The sequence below is a fragment of the Globicephala melas genome, chromosome 4, assembly GCF_963455315.2.
Source record: "Globicephala melas chromosome 4, mGloMel1.2, whole genome shotgun sequence".
In the NCBI taxonomy this organism is placed as follows: domain Eukaryota; kingdom Metazoa; phylum Chordata; class Mammalia; order Artiodactyla; family Delphinidae; genus Globicephala; species Globicephala melas.
The window spans coordinates 48,048,080-48,070,056 of record NC_083317.1 but is presented as its reverse complement, the minus strand read 5'-3'; the positions used below and the strand labels follow the sequence as shown (position 1 = coordinate 48,070,056).

General features: G+C 36.8%; 1 protein-coding gene across 18 annotated transcripts in view; it reads left to right on the top strand.

Annotated features, from left to right (window-relative positions):
* ABI3BP (ABI family member 3 binding protein) overlaps nucleotides 1-21,977 on the top strand; it is a 262,547-nt gene that overhangs the window by 182,997 nt on the left and 57,573 nt on the right. For 12 of the 18 annotated variants that reach the window (XM_060297984.1, XM_060297993.1, XM_060297987.1 and 9 more), the window contains 12 exons: nucleotides 40-120; nucleotides 725-784; nucleotides 2,945-3,019; nucleotides 3,904-3,960; nucleotides 4,595-4,669; nucleotides 5,123-5,170; nucleotides 5,923-5,988; nucleotides 8,175-8,249; nucleotides 12,212-12,286; nucleotides 18,523-18,582; nucleotides 19,168-19,215; nucleotides 20,039-20,119. In XM_060297984.1, the coding sequence (XP_060153967.1) occupies nucleotides 40-120; nucleotides 725-784; nucleotides 2,945-3,019; nucleotides 3,904-3,960; nucleotides 4,595-4,669; nucleotides 5,123-5,170; nucleotides 5,923-5,988; nucleotides 8,175-8,249; nucleotides 12,212-12,286; nucleotides 18,523-18,582; nucleotides 19,168-19,215; nucleotides 20,039-20,119 (801 nt within the window). The remainder of the gene's footprint in view (nucleotides 1-39; nucleotides 121-724; nucleotides 785-2,944; nucleotides 3,020-3,903; nucleotides 3,961-4,594; nucleotides 4,670-5,122; nucleotides 5,171-5,922; nucleotides 5,989-8,174; nucleotides 8,250-12,211; nucleotides 12,287-18,522; nucleotides 18,583-19,167; nucleotides 19,216-20,038; nucleotides 20,120-21,977) is intronic. The other 6 variants (XM_060297979.1, XM_060297996.1, XM_060297982.1 and 3 more) reach the window with 5 other exon arrangements.

Here is a 21,977-nt window from a genome sequence, read left to right as displayed (position 1 = left end):
ACCACCTTCACTAGAGTAATCCAACGTTTCTTCCTTCAGCTCCTAAAACATCACGAGTTCGTCGTCCACGTCCCAGACCTAAAACCACATCAAGCCCTGAAGCACCTCAGACCAAACTGGGTAAATGTGTTATTTCATGGTTTGAGGGGTAAGCCCTAGCAGCCTGTCCCAGTGGAGTCCCAAAGCAGTGCCTCCAATGGGAAGTAACAGCCTTCATGTTCCCTAAGAGTCAAGGCATTGAGGTGTGGTTAACAGCTGCTTCTTGGGTGAAGTTCTTGGTCTCTCTTATTTATAGCAAGATTGGCGTAGTCACTCATGGTTATTTATTGCTATACCTACATTTAAACACATTATCAATTTATTATAGCTGTGAGTACATAAACATAGGTATTTTTTTCAGCTTCCAAGAAATGTAACAAGTTACTTTCACATATTTTTTTGTGTATATTGCCTAAACAGATTTTCCAAAGCTAGCTTCCATATGAGAATCAGAAAATCAAACACCTAGGAAAGGCTCATGTTGACCATACTAAGATTCATAGCAGAGTTCAAAGGTTGTGCCTATCTTCTGCAATGAATTATTCCTAGCTACAGAGACTGTTTGCTTTCTATGAATGCAGAAGTTTAAAAAAATTGTCATTTGAAACTAATGTTTTGAAAGAAAAATTAAGACTTTCTATGTGTGTTTAAACTTTCTTGTGTTCATGTTGTTGCTTTTGGTTAGTTCCTGCTACTAGCTTTGAACCTGTTATTCATAGCTCTGAAGCTCCAGAAACAACATTAGGTAATGATTTTTGTGACCTCATTAAATGCTTTTACACTCATTAAAAACTCACTCCATCACTGTCATGGCCAGAGTTTCTCCCGCTTCCTTCAAGTGCTATTGTAATTCTATTTCATGCTTCATCTTTTACGTAGTCAGGATTCTTAATTAAGGTGCTACCTATTGCTTTTAACAGTTGTCCCTGGATCCAGCTGAGGAAATCTATCTTCCATGAAAACCCCTTTAACATTTCATTATATGATTTCAGTGAAGAGTCTGAAGTCCAAATTGTTTGCCTTCTATTTGGTATTTAGATCTATAAAATGATAATAATTAAGTACCATGAAATTTCTCCGAGCAACTTACTTTCTGTAAGATTTTTGTGATATCCTCATTAATCTCTTCCTATTTTAAGGAATGAGGTTTCCCTGTTATATTAAATTACCAAAAACAAGTTGCTTCCTGGAAGTGTCAATTCTAGTGAATCTAAGTTACAGGCTCCCCCATCATTGATGAACTTGACTATTCCTTATTCTCCACAACAGTTTAACATTGGTTCTTAACCTTTACTAAGTAGGAATCTCTCTGAGTATCTAATTATACACATTAATACCTATATCTTTAAATTAACAAATTTTGGTCTCTAAAACACCCTCAGTGATAAGGAACAAATTAGATTGGTAAAGTAAAATTTTTCAAACTCAGGCAATAAACTCAAGAAAATCTAATATTTTACAAAACATTGGTACAGGTACAATGCTGTTGATGGTTTCTAGACCTACAAATACAATACAACTCAATATTTTCTTCCTTTAGTTTCAAATCATAGCGGAAGAAATCCTTCTCCTAAACACTAAATTTCCCAAAGCTTCACAGTTTAAAAATCAAGAAAATCTATGGTTTTCTGTTTAAGGAGTCCTTCCAGCCTATTGCAGCTGGGCCCCAAGAGTGACAGTGATGTGGCTTGCTAACTTGCATTTCACACCTCTGTGCCCTCTAACAGAGAAGGTAGAATCTCTACAATTTCATGTGGACAAGAAGGTTCATGGTTGGAGATTTATATGGTAGCCAAATGCATAAGGATTCTCTCTGACAAAAGATGCATCTTATTCAATTCTCTTAGCATTCTATTCCATTCATTTCTTTTTAAAATAGCATTGCTTCTTTGTCTTAGGTAAACAACCATTTCCTTGCCCTCTGTGGTCCCAGCACCACATTAGCAGTTGAGTAGGGTAGGGTGTAGAGCAGAGGAAGAGATCAAAAGTAAGGGCATGTTTTACCTCTTGAATAAAGTACAATATAATTGTGAAGAAAACCTGTTCCTGAGTTTTTCTTAGATAGAAGATAATTTGCTTATACAAAAGCAGCTTGTTTGGTAAAAAACTTTAGAAAGAAAATACTTAAAGGAGTCAAGGATCTATGTGGGCTGATAGAGAATAGTTGAGCTTTGAAATTAAGTAGGATTTGAATTAGTGGTTGGAATGGTGGGAACAGCAAAATAAAAAAGTTTTGACACCTATTGAGGGTACCCAAGGGGGTGGTCAAACTGGAACATAGAATAAAACACTCCTAGATGATACGGAACATTTTGTTAATGATACTGTAGGAAATACTTATTCCTTGTGGGAATATAGATTCAGATACAGTAGTCATTGAGAACCTCAGTTTTTCAAATAGGCTCTTCCTTTTTATAGAAGGATAATTAAAATCAGGGATCAGCAAATCAGCAAATTTTTTTATGTGAAGAGTTAAATAGTGAATATTTTAGACTTTGCAGACCATTCAGTCTGTCACAGCTACTCAATTCTGCTGTTGTAACTTGTAGGTAACCAAAGCCAAGATGTAAGTGATATGTAAATACGCCTTGAATCATCTTAGTTTGTAGGTGTGGCTGTGTTCCAATAAAACTTTATTTGAATTTCATACCATTTTTACATGTCATAGATTATTACTCTTCCTTTAATTTTTTTTCAATCATTTAAAAATGTAAAAATCACTCTTAGCTCACAGGTCAGGAAGAGGGCTGGATTTGGGAGGACCATAATTTGCCAATCTCTGCTTTAAATAATGCATACTCTGCATTGCCTCTCCATAACCCTGTGATTCTGAAGGTCTATGTGTTGCTACCTGTGAAATAAATTATCCATAATTAGTTTGACATCTTAGACCCTCTTCTTTCAGCTCCCACTGAACTGCATACTCTTATTTTGAAACCAGTGACATCACCAAGCCTAGAAATAACACAAAGTCAACCTGGTAAATAGATTATTTAATCTATCTGGTACACCATGAGCTTCAGGGGGCATTCCCCAAATGTTGTATTTCCAAATATTAAAAAATACAAAAGAATACACATTTAACAACTCTGTATATTGTACATGCTCCTCCCATGATTGCATACTGGTGTAAATTAGTAATACATTATTTCATGTTAATTATGTTATTCAACTGTATAGAAATACTTATCTTCATTTGGGTTTGCTCTGTATAATATTAGAGAATAATCACATATCTGATTAAGTAGTCAACAGAACCACTTAGAAGAACTGATTTTATTCTTTACCTTTATTTTTCACTAAGTTACAGACTTGTGGTTCTCTTTAGTAATAAGCTAAACTTCTGCTCTGCTATGTGAAAAGAATGCTCATTCAATTGTGACCATTAATGAAGGAGAAAGTTCTCACTTCAGTAAAGATAACAAAATTTCACCTTACACAATATGAGCCTAAACATTATTGCCTTTCAAAATTAAAAACAAATTTTAAAGATCATGCATTTCAATGCTATTGCAACTCTCTGACATTTATTTTGAAACACCAGATCTTATTTTTAACATAGGATTGTAATTTCTTTTCATTCCTTTTGTGTATCTCTTAATTAGCTAAATGGTGTTTTGATGCTTATGTTGATGGAACAAGGTTCTATGGTTGTTAATGATAACTTAAAATACTTATAAAATTCTGAATTCAGTTATTAGAGTTTCCTTTAGGGTTAATAGTACTATTGTTATTATGGTAATGGCTGACATTGAGCACTTACAGGTACAAGGCACTTGTCTAAATACTTAGTTTGTATGAATTCATTCAATGCTCACAACAACCCATCCTTGATCAATTTTACCATTTTGTGTTTTTTGCTAGTTTCTGAAGTCCTGGAATCGGTTACATTTAGCACTGAGTCATCAAAGGAAGCTATAGGTAATAATGTTCCCCAATGAGAAGTCAGGTATATGTGCTTTTCCATCTCATTGTGGAAGTCATTTTGGGATGTCCTCATGCTTTGTGACATTTCATGGCTCCTCACGTATTGCCTGTGCTCATCCAGTGAAACTTGACAGTCAAATGTTATATACAGCCCATTTTGCTAGTATCTGCTGTGTTGCTATGCAAGTTTCACAATTTCCTTGCTTAGTTTCCTCTCATTGTGAATGCACAATTTCATTTTTTAATATTCTGATCACTTTTAATACAAATATGCACATCCTATTTTTCATTTTCATATTGTTTTTAGGATTCATCCCCATGCTTTCAAAGGACTCACTCTATGTCTTTTTCTCACTAGAATCCTTAAACAAAAATAAGGAAGTGAAATTATCTGCTTTGCTCCAGGTAGAAATCGCTGTAGACCCTGCCAGTTATCGTGTGTGTGTGTATGTGTTCCACACTGCACACTGCCTTCATTGTAGTCATCTTTATAATCTACCTAAATGTTATTTATTCTCACAAATCTATCTACTTAATTAACCTCTGTTTTAAAATTAAACAGTGTTCCATTAAAGTGGGTGCTATGGGCTGTCCACCACTAACCCGCCATTCCCTGTTTCTTCCCTAGCACCAACTGAAATAGATTATGTATATTCCACTGCCAAAGCACCACTCAGGCCAGAGGAGTCAAAGACTGAAGGTGGTAAAGGTTTTCATGCTTCTATTCTTTTATTCAAAAAATTTTTAATTAGTATCACATTTCATGGAATTTGAAAGTTCAAGCTGGGGTACTTAATCTACAGTGGAATAGCTTTGAAGAGCTATAGCTTCTAAAATTCTTGAATTCTTAAAATTAAAATGATAAGTGACTCTCTGAATACAGAAATTTCGGTTTCTCTGTGGTATCTAAATATTGAGGCATAATAAATTTGACAGTTAATGACAGTTAAAACATAAATATTAGTTGGAGGATTAGGATTATAGAATAGGATTTCCCTCTTGATTCTTTTTTCTTATCCTAATCCATTGTCCTATCTGTAAAAATGTGATGCAGATTCTCAAGAGAATGAGGTGTGTTGATATTCAAGAAAGAGATACTTGACTGTGGCCTAACATCTTAAGCTTTTTAAAATTGTTCTCCTTTGTTTTGATACAGTTGTGGAATCTATTACAAATGTGTCTGAACCACCTGAGATCACGCTAGGTAATGACACACCCTGGCAGTTTTTGCCCTCATTGTCGCCATCACCTGAGAACCCAGGTTCTCCCTCATTGTGAATTCATGTTGCAACATCATTCTTTGTCATGGCAGTTAATTTTCTTTCTAGGTGCTTCTATTCATAACCATTGTCCAAAAAGTGTCTTCTCCCATTCAGCTTTGTATCTAGACCTTGATCTCTTTCTACTTCAGTCACTGAAACTGTCAAATCTAAAGTGTCTTTTTTCCTAATGTTAAACATTCTGCCAGCTTGGTATTACGTTGAATACTTCAGATAATATTTTTGGTATGATGATCCATTTATACCTTCTGCCCTAGCAACATACTTTCCATTAACACTCATTTCATCACATTCATTTACATGTTTGATTTTTTTCTTCATTAGTTAAACAAAATTCAATGCTGCTGAATGGCTTATGCCTTAACATTTAAAATTTTTCTCCTTATGGTTCCTCCTGAACCTATCTTTCTAGCACTGTTGGGGATGTACTAGTGTGGAGTGAGGATTTAAAAAGTAAGGCTATTGCTTACCTTGAAAGTATTTTGTAACCTGGCATCTCTAAGCAGCTTTTAAACTAAATGCATTATGAAGAAGTAGGAGTGCTATTTTGCTGTAGACTTGCAATTTGCTTTCTTTTTTTCTTTAAAATCCACTTGTTACCATCTGTTCTGTCATCTGTACTCAAGGTGTGTGAAGTGCTATAGTAACCCTGGGTACTTTCCTTCAATTACCGTAGAAACATCACCTCTGCCTTCCCAAACTGTAATCCTACCCAGCCCAGATGAACCTCAGACCGAACCGGGTAAATACGTTATTTTGTGTTTCATGTAGAAGGTGAGTGTTTGCAGAACTTACAAGAATGGAAAGACAATATATATGGGCACTATTACTAGTTATCAAAAGCCCTAACTTAATCACTGCTCGCAGTATTTGACCCTACCTTTCTGATGCCCCACTCCTCCTTCTATCCATAATCTGTAGCCAGTCATATGGCAGTGTTGTGAACATTATTTAGGATATAACTGAAAAACACCTCTCAGCTACTCTGCAAGTCTTTCATATAGAAAATAGTAATGTTTCTGGTGAAGAACATTTGTATTCTTTTTAAAATATAAATATCCCAATTTTAAATACTTTATCATCTTGACTAGTTTTACAAGGTCTGTGGTCATATAAAAACTATTTTAAGATAGTTAATTTGTTTAAGATTAACCAAAACCTCCAGAAATACTGGAGCATTCCACAAAAAGGGGTACAATTGGCCAGTCATCTTGTCATTATTCAGGTCCCTTACTACTTTCTACTGCTCCTTCCTGTGGCAGTTTGGCCATTTCACTGCATACAAATAAGAGAAACTGAAGTCAAACTGGTTACTTGGCAAGTCATAAGGGTTTACTTGATGGTGGAATTTGAAATATGGGAAAACAAATCATTGATGCAGATAACTAAATATTCTTCTTACAAGGGAAAATTTTCTCAATATCTGCAGGCTCTCTTGGAATGTCAGTTTATCATAAATAAGCCCAAACTTGTATTTTGATGGCCATTAAACTATTTTATATGGCTCTATTTCCAAAGGAGATATGGATATTAATTTTATTCATTGTCCTCTAAAATGTCCTGTTAAATCCTGTTAATATCCTTTGCCTCTTAAACTCTACAGTTTAATTTTTACCAAAATTCCACACTGACTGCATTAACTGGATCTGTGTCAATTATCTCTTAACTTTTCTAAAGTTTTGTTAAATAGCTTTAATCATTAATATGATTGAAATATTTAATCGTAGATACTATCAGTGATACTAATCTCATTCTGAATCATTTTTTATAGAATTGCCTCATGACATGCCTTTACCTGCAAGATGGTCTCTTATACCCTGGGGAAGCAAATAGCCTATCAGTACGAACTTCGGCAAGCAAAGCAGTTCAGAGTCAGAATATCACAAGACTAAGGACACCATAGAAATATAGAATTTTAGGGTTGGAAGGGCTCTTAAAAATCCTGTTACTGTTGATGAAGAACCCAATGTCTCCCAGCTCTAGGCTCCTAAACCAGTGTAATCTCCAACATATCTTGTTCATCTCTCCACAGGCAAGAAGATTCCACTGAAACGATTGCATGCCTTGTATATTTTGACTATCAGGAAGAAGTCCCTACAGACTCAGCTTCTTCTTTTATCTAATAACTCTTATTTTCAGCAAGCTTTTCTTAAGGTGCCTGAAACTCTGTGACCTTGAAAACCATTTTGTTTCTTCTTATCTCTCTTTATCCCAAACACACTGAACCCAACCAAACAAGGTATTTCCACAAGCTGCGATCTTTCATTTGATAATTCTTTTCCTCCAGCAGGATAAACTTTTAATTTTCTTGGTGAAGAAATAATTGATTTTTTACACTGAATGTCCTAGAACTTCTTTGGGAATTGCTCAGCAGAAGAATAACTTTCTTCAATAATGTATCCTTTCAATTTCTGTTCAATTTTTCTTCTCCGATATTACCAATAAAAATTGTGTTTTGTTTAACAAGATTAATTTTTTTCCATTAGCACTTACTATTAAGATACATTCATTTTCTAGGTATATTTGGAATGTAATGTGCTTTTTATTTAGAAGAAATTGTATCTCTTTGCCCTTAAAATATTATACTGGGTTATTCTGATAAAATGATGTGAACTTATAATGATGAATTATTTTATTATGAAATTTATTTTTAACCTGTTTAATAGGTATTTGAAGTGGATATTTCTAAAATTCCAACAGTTTCATTTGCCAGCTGAATATCTTGGATATCTTTAATGTGCTGCCTTGTTTTTTTTTCCCCATTATGATAAGAAAATTACCTTCTTATACTTTGTGGCTCTTTGGGAACTTTAATTGCTGTGTATCTAGGTCTTCAATTACTCAACAAACATCTCTGAGATCCTAGAGGTTTAGGTACTGTGACTCTTGAAGACCTCAAGAGCTCCGAACCTATATCCTTTCTTTTAGTGCCCAAGCAGACACCGCGAGCTCCTCCCAAACCAAAAATATCTCCACGTCTAAGAATCCCACCGACACAGCCAGGTAAATACTTATTTTATATTCTGGCCTGAGAAGTTTGATGTTAGTGGAGTTACTCTGTTGAATTATAGCAAGTTAGGTTTTTAACCCTTATAAAATAAGACTTCCTTTGAAACCTAATAAATATTTACATTTATTTTTAGACTTTATCAAAAAGTATATTATTGGAGTAGCTTATTCCAGAAGCTTCCCTTTTGTTATATTATTTGAGAGGGGGATGGAGGAGAATGGAATTTCTTAAAAGAGTAGCCTGCCTACTCCTTTCACTTCTCGCAGCTTGAGAAAACCTTCCATGGTCCTTGAATGTCCTCCCCCTGCCAATCACCTAATGTTTTTTTTCTTTCAGTCAATTTTATTTAACATTAGGTCATGAAGATTTTTAATATATATCCTCTCCTGTAAAATAATAACATAATATTGCTTTGGTTGTTTTGCTAGGAATTTTGGGAAGGACCTAAACAAGAGTCATTATAAACTATTTTTTATTCTGTTCAAGAAGCTCTTACTTGAATGATTGAATGATTAACTCTAACCCTAACTTCTCAACCAAGATCTTGTCCAGTTCCTCTGACTGTTTTGGCAGATCTCAATTTCAGGCTACCATAAAATTGACATGCCTCAAAGAAAGCTCATCTTTCCCTCCTTTCAGTTTCTCATTTATATCTGTTGCAGATCCTGAGCATTTTACATCGATTTTTATCCTCTTCTTCATCTGGCCTCTGCAGTCCATCAGTTTTTCCAGACATCTCTAACATTGGTCCCTACTCCAAGCATATACCCAGTCATGCCTAGTCTACTGTCATGAGTCAACTGATCTCCTGTCTCTCTTCTCTCCTAATTTAAAATTGTACCACCCTTGGTGCTTAAGTGGCTGATTAATTCATTTCATCAGTTAGTCACTTAACAACTACTTATTGCATGCTGACCTCACACCAGACAATGTGCTAGACACTGGGAATGTGAAACAAAATTTCATCCTTCTGTAGTCAAGGAAGTTATAGTCTAGGCCAGTCCCCTAAATCTAAATTTATTTTTTATACATGGCCCACTTCCAAAAAGCATATGAAGTGCACCTACCCAATTTACTAGAAAAGGAACCCTAACTATGACCAGTGGTCTGGGGAAAGGAAAATGTTAGCAGCATCAAAATTATGCTTCATCTAGGTAGTAGCTCTGAATTACCAACACAAATTCTTTAATCATATCTCAGTATCCCTACTGAAAGAAAAAAACTGTAGATGTGGGGATGGTCTTTAATATCTGAGAGGTATTAACACTTTCTTTAATATTTCTGAGAGAAATTTTATCTATTACTTTTTCTTTGAAGGAAAACTCCTTAAAAAACAGTTCCATTTACTACATCTAGCTAATGATTTTAAATCTGCTTTAATGTATTTTAAAATGTGTTTTTATTTAATTACTAAAACTTTGCTAAAAAATAATATGGGTGTGATATGTAAGTAGATGAAGGTGCCAAAGCAACAATCATCTGAAAGAATAAGAAATTTAAAATAATAACAAAAAATAAATTTGAACTATTAATATATAAGAAATACTGGGGAAAATAATTGATGATTAGTGAATAAGTAATGAATAATAGAATAAGAATAAAAAACAAAGCAAGTATATTAAATTTGTGGATAGGAAACTAAAATCTAACTTTAAGAAATCAGCAGATAAAATCACGAGAAGAAGCTCTCAACCTTTTATGTGAATATAAAGCATAGAACAAATGAGGCAGAAAAGGAGAAATGGAAAGAAGTAAGAAAGCATAAAACAATGAATGATGGAAAAGAAAAGATGAGAAACAAGAAGTGCTGGAAGTTAAGACATTGAGGATATAAAGTCCTCATTAGTAACATTTTAAAAAGTAAAGGAGATATGAACTAAGAAGGAAGACTTATTCATAATTTTATCTCTCTGAGCCATACTCTGCACTTATAAAAATACAATATAGTAAATCAGGAGCTTACTCTAATTTCCCATTATGACACTGTATTCTAAGTTTCAACTTTGTTTGATTTTGATTTAGACCTTTAGCTAACCTTCCTCGACAAGGTAAGCAACTTCAGAATGGATAGATGCATATGCTCAGTGGTTCCACTCTCACTCTGAAACCCTGGAGTGACTGCAGACTATAACAAGAGAGCATCCTGATTCTGTCCCAACTGAGCAAACTCCCAGCCCATCAGCATCTCCCCTGGAAAGTAGCTACAATCCAAACACTTCCAGCTTTGTCAGGGCAACCTAGTGTAAGGGGACTATTTGGAAAATTGATCATGAAAAAAATGCACTCTACTTATTCCTCTTAAAAGTGGGTGAAATTAGGATCTCTCTTACCCAGGAAAATATGAGCTTTACTTAATAGATCCCAGCAATACCCTAGGTTTTTATAGTCTTTCAAGGATATTTGTGTATGTATACATATGTATCACTCAGTAGTTCAAAAACAAATATTTAAATCCTAGTAGTACTCCCTCCTTACCCCTGGCTAGCTGTTGTGAATTTCAAAAGGCCATTTGAATGGGAGAATGTTCTGTTCGTACGTGCAATATCAATATCAAACGCAAATTATTATTGTTGGGCTATAAGGGCATCATCTAACAATAGTGTATACAACTTAAAGAGCAATGCAATGTATTCATCTACCACTGTTTTCAGAATGAAATTCTGTAATTGGGCATGCCACCTCATTTATACTTAAACTATGTTGATAAATTAGATAGCAAAAGTTAAATTTACTATATTTGGCATTTGAGGGGATAGTGGGATCAAAAATTTGGAAGAAACCATCAAGAATATTTCATCATTAAAATACAGGTTTGATTTTTAGATTCCTATGTTCATAAGTGATAATGAACAGTCCTGTTAATGATTTTATATCTAGAAATCTTATAACCATCAAAATTGCTCCTAATTCTTGAGGGGGCAAACAATGTGAAAAGCAAAATATACTCAGATCCTTCAATGTCAAATTTGTAAAGATTCTCCAGAAGTAGAAACAGATATTTATAGGGGTATAGCTTTCACATCATTTTGACATTTCACACTTAATTCTCACAATCACCCTTTCAGTTAGGACCGGTTTATTAATTCCACCTAGAAAAATGAGGAACAAGTTAAAATGTAACCTGCAGAGCTGGGATATAGCGAGCCCAAGTGTTGGGACCTAGCAGTCATGTCTGGACCTCAGTGTTCAGGTCTTGTCTCTGGTGCTTAATGATCACGTGACCCCAGGCAAATAGCTTTAAAGTGAAGCTGATAATCCCTTCCTCTCAGCAGTACGGTGAGAATCAAAGGGCATAATCTTATGAAAGTACTTTTGAAATTGTAAAATGAGCTATAAATAAAGTAGACCTTTTTTTTTTTTTCCTGGTGTCTATTACATTTGCACCTTGTTACTCCAAAGGAACAGCTGTGGAAAGACAATTTTGGTTTGTGAACATGTCATTTAAAGGTTTATTTAGAGCCTAACAATTGCCGGGGATGTAGAATGCGAGCCCACCCATTCCATTCCGTCGCCCACTTCTCTTTCTGCTGTTGCTGAGCTGACTTTAAGCTGCTCTTTTCCATACTTCATGGGATCCCATTCTGACTTCACTGAATTCATCTTCACAGAAAGACATAGGGATGGGTTTAAGAAGTCAAGGAAACATCCACAAAAGAAGAACACTCTTGCATTAATTAAATTGCTATCTCTTCTGAAATGATGTTTTAAAAAAATTATTCATCCTGTTCTTATGCTTAGTCAAATTTTGCTGTTTCTCAGATTTCATTTTTCTTAACGTATCTGGAATTCTAACTGATCTATTTTTAGAGCTTAAGGTTTATTTTTCCATCTAAATCCCATTTCAATACTTTTTTAAAATCAGTAATCAGTCTTATACTTTGTCATATCTTATGTGTTAAGCAAGACTGGGAGATGCTAAAACCAAATGACTCATGATCCGAGCTCTCTCTTTCAGCTCCTAAGGTGTTCCAGCATGTTACTCTGAAGCCAAAGACATCACCAAGTCCAGAAGCGTCCTATACTCAGCATGGTAAATGCTTTATTTCATGTTTAAACCAAATGCATTCTACAGTCACACTCTGCTGCAATGAAACATGAGGACTGATGGATGTGAGGTCCATGTTTCACTTCTGTTCAGGTACCACGTTGTATCATGCATGATATAATCATTTCAAAGTGTTCGTAAGAGTTATCTAAGTGCTCATATGGTAAGCCATTGATATAATCCAAAGGCAGAGAATTATGCCAAGGGTAGAATGCTTCTTCTAGAATTAAAATTCTCTTATCTTTTGACTTCCAAAAAATAACCTACCAATGTTAACTATGCTGTGCTCATGTTTCACCAAGATAAAATAAAGAATTGGGGATTTTCCCGCAAAAATGATGTTTTACAAATGGAGGAAATGATGTTTAACCATTTTCTTGGGTTCAAACATTTTACACTATCCAGTATTGAGGGTCTTTTTTTTTTTTTTCCTTTTAAATTCTATTTTACCCATTCATGGGGCAGTTGCTTGAGTCAAGAAATTTGTTTCACACGGGAAAAAATGATTTCTTTAGTTACAGATCAATTTCTTGCCTATCATTTGAGAAGGCTTTTTGTCCGTTTATGGGGGGAATAATCTCATGTTTGTGGGAGTAGTCAAGGTAGGGACTGCAAGGACCCAGACATTTCTCTAGATCCTCAAGTGACCATACAAAGCTGCTGTTAGCTTCACTAATTAGTTCACTGTTGGTTCACTAATAAGCCAAACCAAGTTTTTAACTAGAGTATCTGAGAAATACAATAAGTTCCCCCCCGCTTTTTTTTAAGGTGCAATTATTATAAATTCTTAGATGGTCCTGGAAGCATATAGAACATTCCTAGAACCAAAGGATTTCTGGGCTGTAGCTTGAAATGATGGCATTTTGGAGGCAAGTGAATTCACTTGCTATCATGTTTTCCAGGTTGTATAAGCGCAGGGTGTTACTGTCGCTGTGGGATGGCTAGGTTGTTGCAGGTGGTGATAGGCTGCAAAGAGCCTCTTTTGCCCTGAAGTCTAGACTTTAAATTAGTACTGCTAAGTGCAACAGTCAATATTATAAATGCCAATAAGGAAAAAGCTGATCTTCCCACTTGCAAAAGGTCAGCTTCTTGTTTTCAACTGAGGAAAAAATATGTAACGGAAACGAAGTCATTACAGATAACAACAGTAGATATGAGTGATTATATTCACTTTTCGTTAGAGAAAGCAATACTATTGGTCCTGATATGACATAATCTCATTAAACCAATATATCTAATAGTTCAACTTTTTCTTCCTTTTTAAATGTCTACTATTTGCCTTAATTCCATCAACACCTTCTTTTTCACAGATACTCTGATCTGTACGTTTGAGCCCTGGAACAACAGCACAAACGCTCTCTCTGGAGCCTTCATTGAGCTTATTCTATTGACTCTCCAGTTCCAAATGTTCAGATTGAATTTTGTCTCTAAACCTAGTGTTGGTCCTGCCATTGTGTCCATCAGGGGTTCCCCTATTGCTCCAGGGGTGTGATGCTACGGGAAGAATCACAGGCAGTCTTTACTACTATTTAATGTTCTCCCAAGTGTTTTAACAGACTGGATTCAAACAGTCTTGGGGTTGTATCTAGGCTCAGGTTTGCATCCTAATGAGCCCACAACCTTGTTTACTGGCTCCTCAGAAAACAGGGTAAATTACATGTAAACTTAATGTGTACTTGTATCTCTATCCTTTTTATAGAGATAGATGCTCTATAAAAATGTAAAAAGTAGTACTGAAATCAGGACATAGTTATGTTTTAACACAATGTTTATTTCAAAATTTATACTGAGAGATATTAGAAGTGACAAAACTGAATTTTTAGACCGGTACCAAATAAGTCAGTCTCGGATTATCTGTACAGCTCTTTCATTCTATAGATTCCTAGGTATAACACAGGTTTCATCCAGTTAGGCCTTTAGAAAATATCTTTCAGTCACTCAGTTGAATTATCTACAACACTTAATGAGGAATCTAGACAAACTGAGCCCACACATCATGTCCAGAACCAAAACAGAACTGGCTTTTCTTTTGATCTGCCTTGGAGGAATGCTTTTGAATTCAGAGAAAAGGACCTGCCCTGATGCCTGGCTCAACAGAGCTGTGCCTTCTTTGTAGATTTGTTTCTGTACCAAGGGCTGTCTTGGCTTTGTTGGAACTTCTGTCACCACAGAAGTATTTGGATAGACTTCAGTCATCGGGAGCAAACCAGGGGCAAAAAAGTTTAGATTTCAGCAGGCTATCCAATCCTACAAATGTTCTGTAACTGCTCTCTTGGGAAAATTCTAATTTGCAGTCACACATCAGCATTTTTGCAGTTAGGAAAGAAGAGACTAATGCTAAAATGTCTTTTGGAGATGGAATTGCTAGGATGTAGACAATGACTGAATGGTGTTATGGAGAGAAGGATGACACTGTGATTTCTAGCTTGGGCAGGTGGTAGATGATAATACCATTAACTAAGGCAGGGAACACAGAGGGAGGAATGAAGGCTTGTGTTTGTACGTGCTAGGTTTGGAGGGCCAGCAGGACTGGTGGTTGAAATGTATTTTTGGATATCTAAACAGAGGTCGATATTTAGGATGTAGATTTGGGAGTCGTGTGTCTACATATAGAAGGTTCTTAAATCTTGTGAGTGCATGACATCATCCAGGAGAAAGTACAGACAGAAAATAAGAGATCAGAGATCAAAGTCGTAGGGGACACAGTTATATTTCAAGAGTGGACAGAGGAAGAGGAGCCATCAGAATTTGCTGTCAAAAGATCCAAGTAGCAGGAAAGAGGGGCTCGGGAGGCAAGACAGGGAAGGGCAGCCATCAATGACAGTGAGGTGGACAGGTGTCAGAAGAGCTGTTGGACTTGACAGTGTGGGTCCAAAAGCCTGCATCTGAAACCTGTGGGCCAATGCTTCAGAATTCAGCAATTTTCAGACTTTGGAAAGGTAAAACAGTACATATACCGTCGATTACAAGCATATTCATAAGTCTGCAGTGGGAGGTATGAACAGTCACACTACTCAGGGTGAATAAAAACTGCAAATAGCCTCAGGTCAGTTCTAGTCAGGTTTTACTGTCAAATAAGTTAAGAAAAAAAAAACACTTTCTGTCTTCAGAGCATTTTGAACTTCAGAACTATGGATGAGGCCTCATGGATCCGTGGGTGTGGGAGTGGGTGCAGGAGATCGGGAAGCCAGTCCACGGTGAATGGAGAAGATGCAGTTAAGAGACCAGGAAGCAGAGGCAGATAGAGTTTTTAGATGAAGGGAATAAGAGCAAGAAAGGGATGGTTTGAAGGGGAAGCCATGTCAAGGAAATGGTTATTAATGTTAGGATGTTGGAGCATTTGAGCTGTTTTATAGGTGGAGAGGGAGGAACTCATGGATAAATGGAAATATGGACTAACGGAGAAAAATAGAAGATAATAGAAATAATGGAAAGTAAAAGGCCCCAGAGGAGACGGGAGGGAAGGTGATCCAAGAGCACAGGTAAAACTCTGAAAGTGGTCTCTGAAAGGGCAGGAAACCTGCTTCCTCTCAGACTGGACCTTAGGGTACAAGGTTAGAATAAAGGAAGAGGGACGCTGGAGGTGAAAAGGGTGTGTGGTCTATGTGTGTTACTTTTCTAAGAGAACCTCTTTGTAGCCTATTGCAGGGGTAAACCTTACTGAAGATTCCTTATTCCACCATCTCTATCAGAGAGCGACACCTTCATTCTCTCATCTGCTCTGGCAAAACATTCATGCGTATTCATTTACATTTGTCCATATTGGACATCTCCACTCACAGTTGTCTCATGTTAGTTGAATTGTTCTTTGGAAACGTGCCCTTTATTCAAAAAGACAGTTAATATAACTGGTAAGTGAATTGGTTATTTAATATAAATGGTAAATTGGCTTATACAAATGGGTCTAAAATATAATAATGGTAAGTAATCTTATAAAGAAATCAAAACTGCCTTCTTAATAAATTGTCATGATTTACACTGATAAGTTTCCTCCAGCATGGAAGATTTTGGTTTTAAGAGTCATGCTCTTATTCAATTAAATATACGGAGGAATGCCACATTGGGAAAAAGAAAAAAACAACTTTGCATTTGTTGGAGCTGCCAGTGACCAAGAGAGAGAATGATTCATATCCCTTTCCTGTGAATATTTCTAGTTCTTTCCTTTCCACTGATTTCACCTGCTTTAGAACGTCTGGCATGGCAGTTATTAAATCATCCCTTCATGGCTAGAAAGTGCCAATTGCAGCAGCAGGGATCCACATTAGTCTAAATTCCTCAGGAAACTAAGGCAGGCAGGCAGTGAATCATGTATTTACAGTATATGGTGGATTTATTGGTAGCACATTTCTTTTTAGCTTCTCCTTTCCTTAATCCGGCTCCTCTCTGTATAGTCTAGCACTGCAACCAGTTAGGATGTTTATAAACTCAGACTGCTCTGTATGGCCGTGACCTTCTCAGACGCACACCAAAGTGCCTTCTCCCTCACCCTCCAGATAACAGTTAGTTTGATTTACAACTGGAAATTCCTCGTATTTTACCCCTTCAGTCCTTAAAAATACTACATAGCAAAGGTGAAGTGTTCACTATGGTGATGGGTTTTCTTTAACTTTGTGCACCACTAATCTTTTTGAAGTTACCTTTTTAAAAAAAAAGTCCAGATATCAAGTTCCCCTGGTGGTTACCCTTTAGCTCATAGAAGTTCTAATGGAGTCACATTTCGTTTCAGTGGACCAAATTCCACGACTGTGATTTCACTCGCACTTGCTTAGTGGCCTAGACTAAGAACAGATGTGATGTGCACGTTAAATGTGATCCCAAAAGCCATAAAAGAGAATGAATGTCCATCTTATATAATCTGTTTCTACACTAATGATAAAGTGCTGCTTGTCCACCTCATGGTACAAAAGTTTTCATCTTTCTCGGAGGCAGAGTTGTAGCCTGAATCCTAATTTTTTTCCTCCAGCACCATATAAGATGCAAGAAAGTTACACTGCATACCTAAGGGTATTTATGAATTCGGTGTGGTAGGAAAGCTTTTCAGTGAGTGAGTAGGGTTGACAAGGACCTCCTTTTAGGGAAACTAAGTTAAAGAAATACGTCATCTTGCTCCTGAAAGGAGATTTGCCATAGAAATCTGGTACTAACAACAGGCAAATCACCCTGGTATTTTCCCCAATGAGAGATAAGGGATCAAGTTCCCAGCCTACCATTTTATTTTGCCGAAGTAGAACTGGACACAGGCATTAAAAATATCCTGGATATCAGGACTGAATATGATTATTGTTTAGTGTATATTTTTCTCCTTTGTTTTCATGTTCTCATATGTCAGGAGGCCCTAATACCTATGCTTAATACCTATTATACTAGAAGCCATATCACTAAGAATGACAAAAATGGCAACATTTATCTAACATTTACTACGTAACAAGCACTGTCATAAACTTTACATTCGGTATCTTCTAATGAGTGAGTGATCCTTCCTGCTTTATTTTCTCCCCATAATAACTGTTAGTGCCTTTTAGAATAAAACTTTGTTCTTCCCTTAGATATTCAAGAGTTTTGCCTTTCTTCCTGTTTTCCTCAATTTGCAGGCCATTTCTTTTTTTTTTTTTTTTTTTTTTTTTTTTTTGGTACACAGGCCTGTCACTGTTGTGGCCTCTCCCGTTGCAGAGCACAGGCTCAGCGGCCATGGCTCACAGGCCCAGCCGCTCCGCGGCATGTGGTATCTTCCCGGACCAGGGCACGAACCCGTGTCCCCTGCATCGGCAGGCGGACTCTCTACCACTGTGCCACCAGGGAGGCCCAGGCCATTTCTTTAAGATAATGTATTTTCTATTGCTGTCAGTGGAATTTTAGCAGGAATATCAAATGGCAGCTATAACCTCTTCAGACAAAAACTGACCTATTACTTTGAAGACAACTTGAGGGAGACCTACCTCCTTGTGTTTAATTACATTAGTTTTTTCTTCCTTTTTTTTCCCCCTCAACAGAATCTTCGACATGACCTGTGACCAACTTTGTTTTACTGCCATTAGAACCTTTCCTACACAGTGACATTTTTCCATCTCAGAAAGATGGTCCTCTTCTTGGCTTAGCCCTTTAGCCATTGTGAAAACATCTTGGCTTCATTCATGCTTCCCAGGGTTTTAGGTCTATGGGTTAAGTTTCACTCCAAGTATGACATTTAGAGTGCACAGTGTTTTATAATCTTTTTCTTTCAGTTCCAAGAGATGTGCTCCTTCCCCATAAACCAGACCCTGAAGTCTTTCAGAGCGAACCTGGTAAATGAATTGTTTTATTTTCCCAGTTAGGAAGTGTATTTTTCGAAAGATATTCTTGAGGTAAATATATTTTTGGAATGATTGTGATGTGGAAGAAGTTCAGAGAAAATTATGGGTAGAAAATGTGTATTTCTTTTGGGGAGGTTTAATCATACAATCTGCTTGACAAATTTTTCCCCATGAGAGAATAGTGTAGAATTAGTTTATTTTCCCTGAAAGTATTTTTGTTGAATAGAAAATCATGCTAAAGTTATAAGATATAATTATTACCTGAGCCAACCATTTTCACCTTCTTTCAGAATGTAAATATAGCTACATTCCAAATGTGGGTATACTTTTAAGTTAAAAATATGGGTGCCTAATCAAATTTTCCTCATAGTGACAGTGAACGAAAACTTTAAAGTTTTAGTTGAACTAAAACTAAACTGGGTGTCACCTAAGGTATAGAATTTTCTCGTATTTATTATGATTCTAAGAGAATGTTTAAATGTTCAAACGGGTACATTGTAGAGACACAGAAACTGGGTTTACTTCACCAGGTAGTAATTCTCATAAATATATTTCTTTGGTTTGCTTTTGGCCTAGTTCTGCAACCTGTTACCTTTAGAATTGATCTGCCAGAGACAACACTAGGTAATGGTTTTCCCATTTGACCCACTCTAATTATTTTCCTGGCTGCCATCAAGATTGCAGGTCTTTCTCAAATGATCACATTGAAACATCATCTGTCCTCAGTCCTCTTCGTTGTTTCATTCTCATTATTTTTACTCTTTCCAAAATAGAAAGGCAGTGGTTTCAAAATAGAAGGGCAATGTTCTAAAGGTTTGCTCTGAAGACCAACTTAAGACAGCTCACTACCGAGCCCATTCTCACCTACCTCATTTGTCTCTGTGTTCAGAATGATTCCACCTTACTCACGCCCACCTAGTTAACTTTTTCTGCTGGTTTAGTGGTTCTCAGCTGTGGTGTTATAACCCACTAACATGCTGTGGAAGATGCTGGCAAGTAATTATTATTAATATTGGTCAAAATACTAAAGTTTGCCACCCGTTTATTTTTTAAAATAAACTTGAACAGACGCCAGGTGCTTGCCACAGTGATGATATTCTCTCTCCTGTTGTAATCCTATGTGCTCTCTTGGATGGGAGAGCTGCAGCTGACAGACCAAGGACCATGTCTTACCCACACCCGTCTTAACCAGCTATGGTCATAGAGTATGTCAAGCACTGAATGTCATTTATTATCTATCCTGGTGGAAAAAACAGTTGAGAACCATTATTCTATGTTCCACAGTCATCTTCCTGAAGGTTCTATGCACACTTAACTTTCTTCTTCCTGACTCACTTAATGTTTTCTGTTTTTCTATTTCAAATAAAGGAATCTCATGTAATATCATTCTGGCCGGGTGCTGGCTTTTGAATCTAAAGATTGACAACCTTGGTACTTGTCTTTTCAGCTCCTTTAGAGACACGAGGCAGCCCTTTCATTCCTATGATTTCAGCAAGTTCTAGTCAAGAGGAACTACAAACCACTCTGGGTAAATTTTGTTTTACTATTTCAGTCCATTGAGGACTTAACATTTTAGGAATTGCCCTTAAAGTAGCCGTATGTACTTTTGTGTTCATAGATTTCCAAACCACAGAGGGTCTCTTTTTATCATTATAAAAAAATACCCATTTCACTTGATTCTTTTACATTAACTGTATATTTGTCCTTCTAATATTTATGCTGATTTCTAATATAAAATATTTTGAAACATCTTGACAAAATTCCAATTATTATTATTATTTTTTTTTTTGCGGTACACGGGCCTCTCACTGCTGTGGCCTCTCCCGTTGCGGAGCACAGGCTCCGGACACGCAGGCTCAGCGGCCATGGCTCACGGGCCCAGCCGCTTCGCAGCATGTGGGATCCTCCTGGACCAGGGCACGAACCCGTGTCCCCTGCACTGGCAGGCGGACTCCCAACCACTGTGCCACCAGGGAAGCCCTCCAATTATTTTTTTAAAAAAGAATCTTCCCAAAGTATATCAATGCTATATTCTCTTGTTGCTTTTTCATATTTGGAACTGCATTTGGGAAGAAAAATTTCATCTAGTATTTGAATATCTTTTGGGGGCTAACTGCAATGCCAAGCAATAGGAATTCCAAAATAAAACTGTTTTAAAGGTTAACCTGGAGAGCTCGCCATCTAATATGAAGACAGGATTTAGCAGTAGCTGTGCTACCCAGTCTTCTACATGTATTTTTAAATTTAAGGCACGTAACAACTTTGTGAGGTAGTTTCTATTACTTGCCCCATTTTACAGCTTAGAAAATTGAGGCACAGAAAGATTTAAAAATCTGGTTAAGCCATACAGCTAACGTCAGAGCCAAATTGGAACCCACATACTCAGTCACCAGAGCTCCTGGAATTCACCCCCATGTTATACAATACAATGAATTCATAGAGAAATGAGCAGCATGCTGAGCAAGGAAACTACCTGGGGGTATCAGGGAAGGCTTCACAGAGGAGGTGACATGTATGCCGGGTCTTCCAGTTGGAATGAGAGTTGAAGTTAAAGGTGTGAAAGATGAAAGACAGATAGGGAAGAGACACAGGGTAGAGAATGGCAGCCAGACTAATCTGATGAGCATCTGGGTAGCCTGGAGGAACACAGATGCATGAATGAGTCAGTAAGGTTGGTTGGAATGAGCTGGCCAGGCTTTCGAAGAGTTCAGCATCAAGGTCTTCACTGTGTGGGAAACCCAATTTTGCCTGACACTTGGCTGAAGATGAACTGGAAAACAAGAGTTCCCAGCTTGTGTTTGTTGGCTTCTCTGCCCTGTCCATGCTACATCCCACATGGCTGTTTAAATCAGTGGTTTTATTTTCCTCCCTTCATCCATTTTCAGATAAACCCATCCTTTGTGTGTGTCTGCTGAAATGAAGTTACTGATCACATTTTAAAATGGAATCCTTTTCAAAGGAAAAACTTTTAAACTGAATGAGCAAATGTATCCTAATTACCAAATACTCATCTATTGTAGCCTAGGCCCTCAAAGTCAACATTACCCACGATGGCAAAGTCAAAAGTACTTATCAAGAACCAGTGCTGGATGTGCTAATTATCTAAATTCCACTCCCTGTTTTTTTTTTTTTTAATGTACCCCATTTACTGGACCAACTATTACAAGAATCTCTCTTATGAGCAGAATCCAGATTATAAAACAGGCAGAAAATAAGACGACAACATATTATTTGCACCAAGTATTTCCTTGGATCCAGTATGTAGCAAAGTGAACAGTGTAATTTGCTATGTCGGTGTGATGTTGTAATGATTTCAGGATAATATGGGACTGGGAGTATTGCCATACTTATTTTTATTTTGTCAGGAGTAATGTACCAGTATGGCA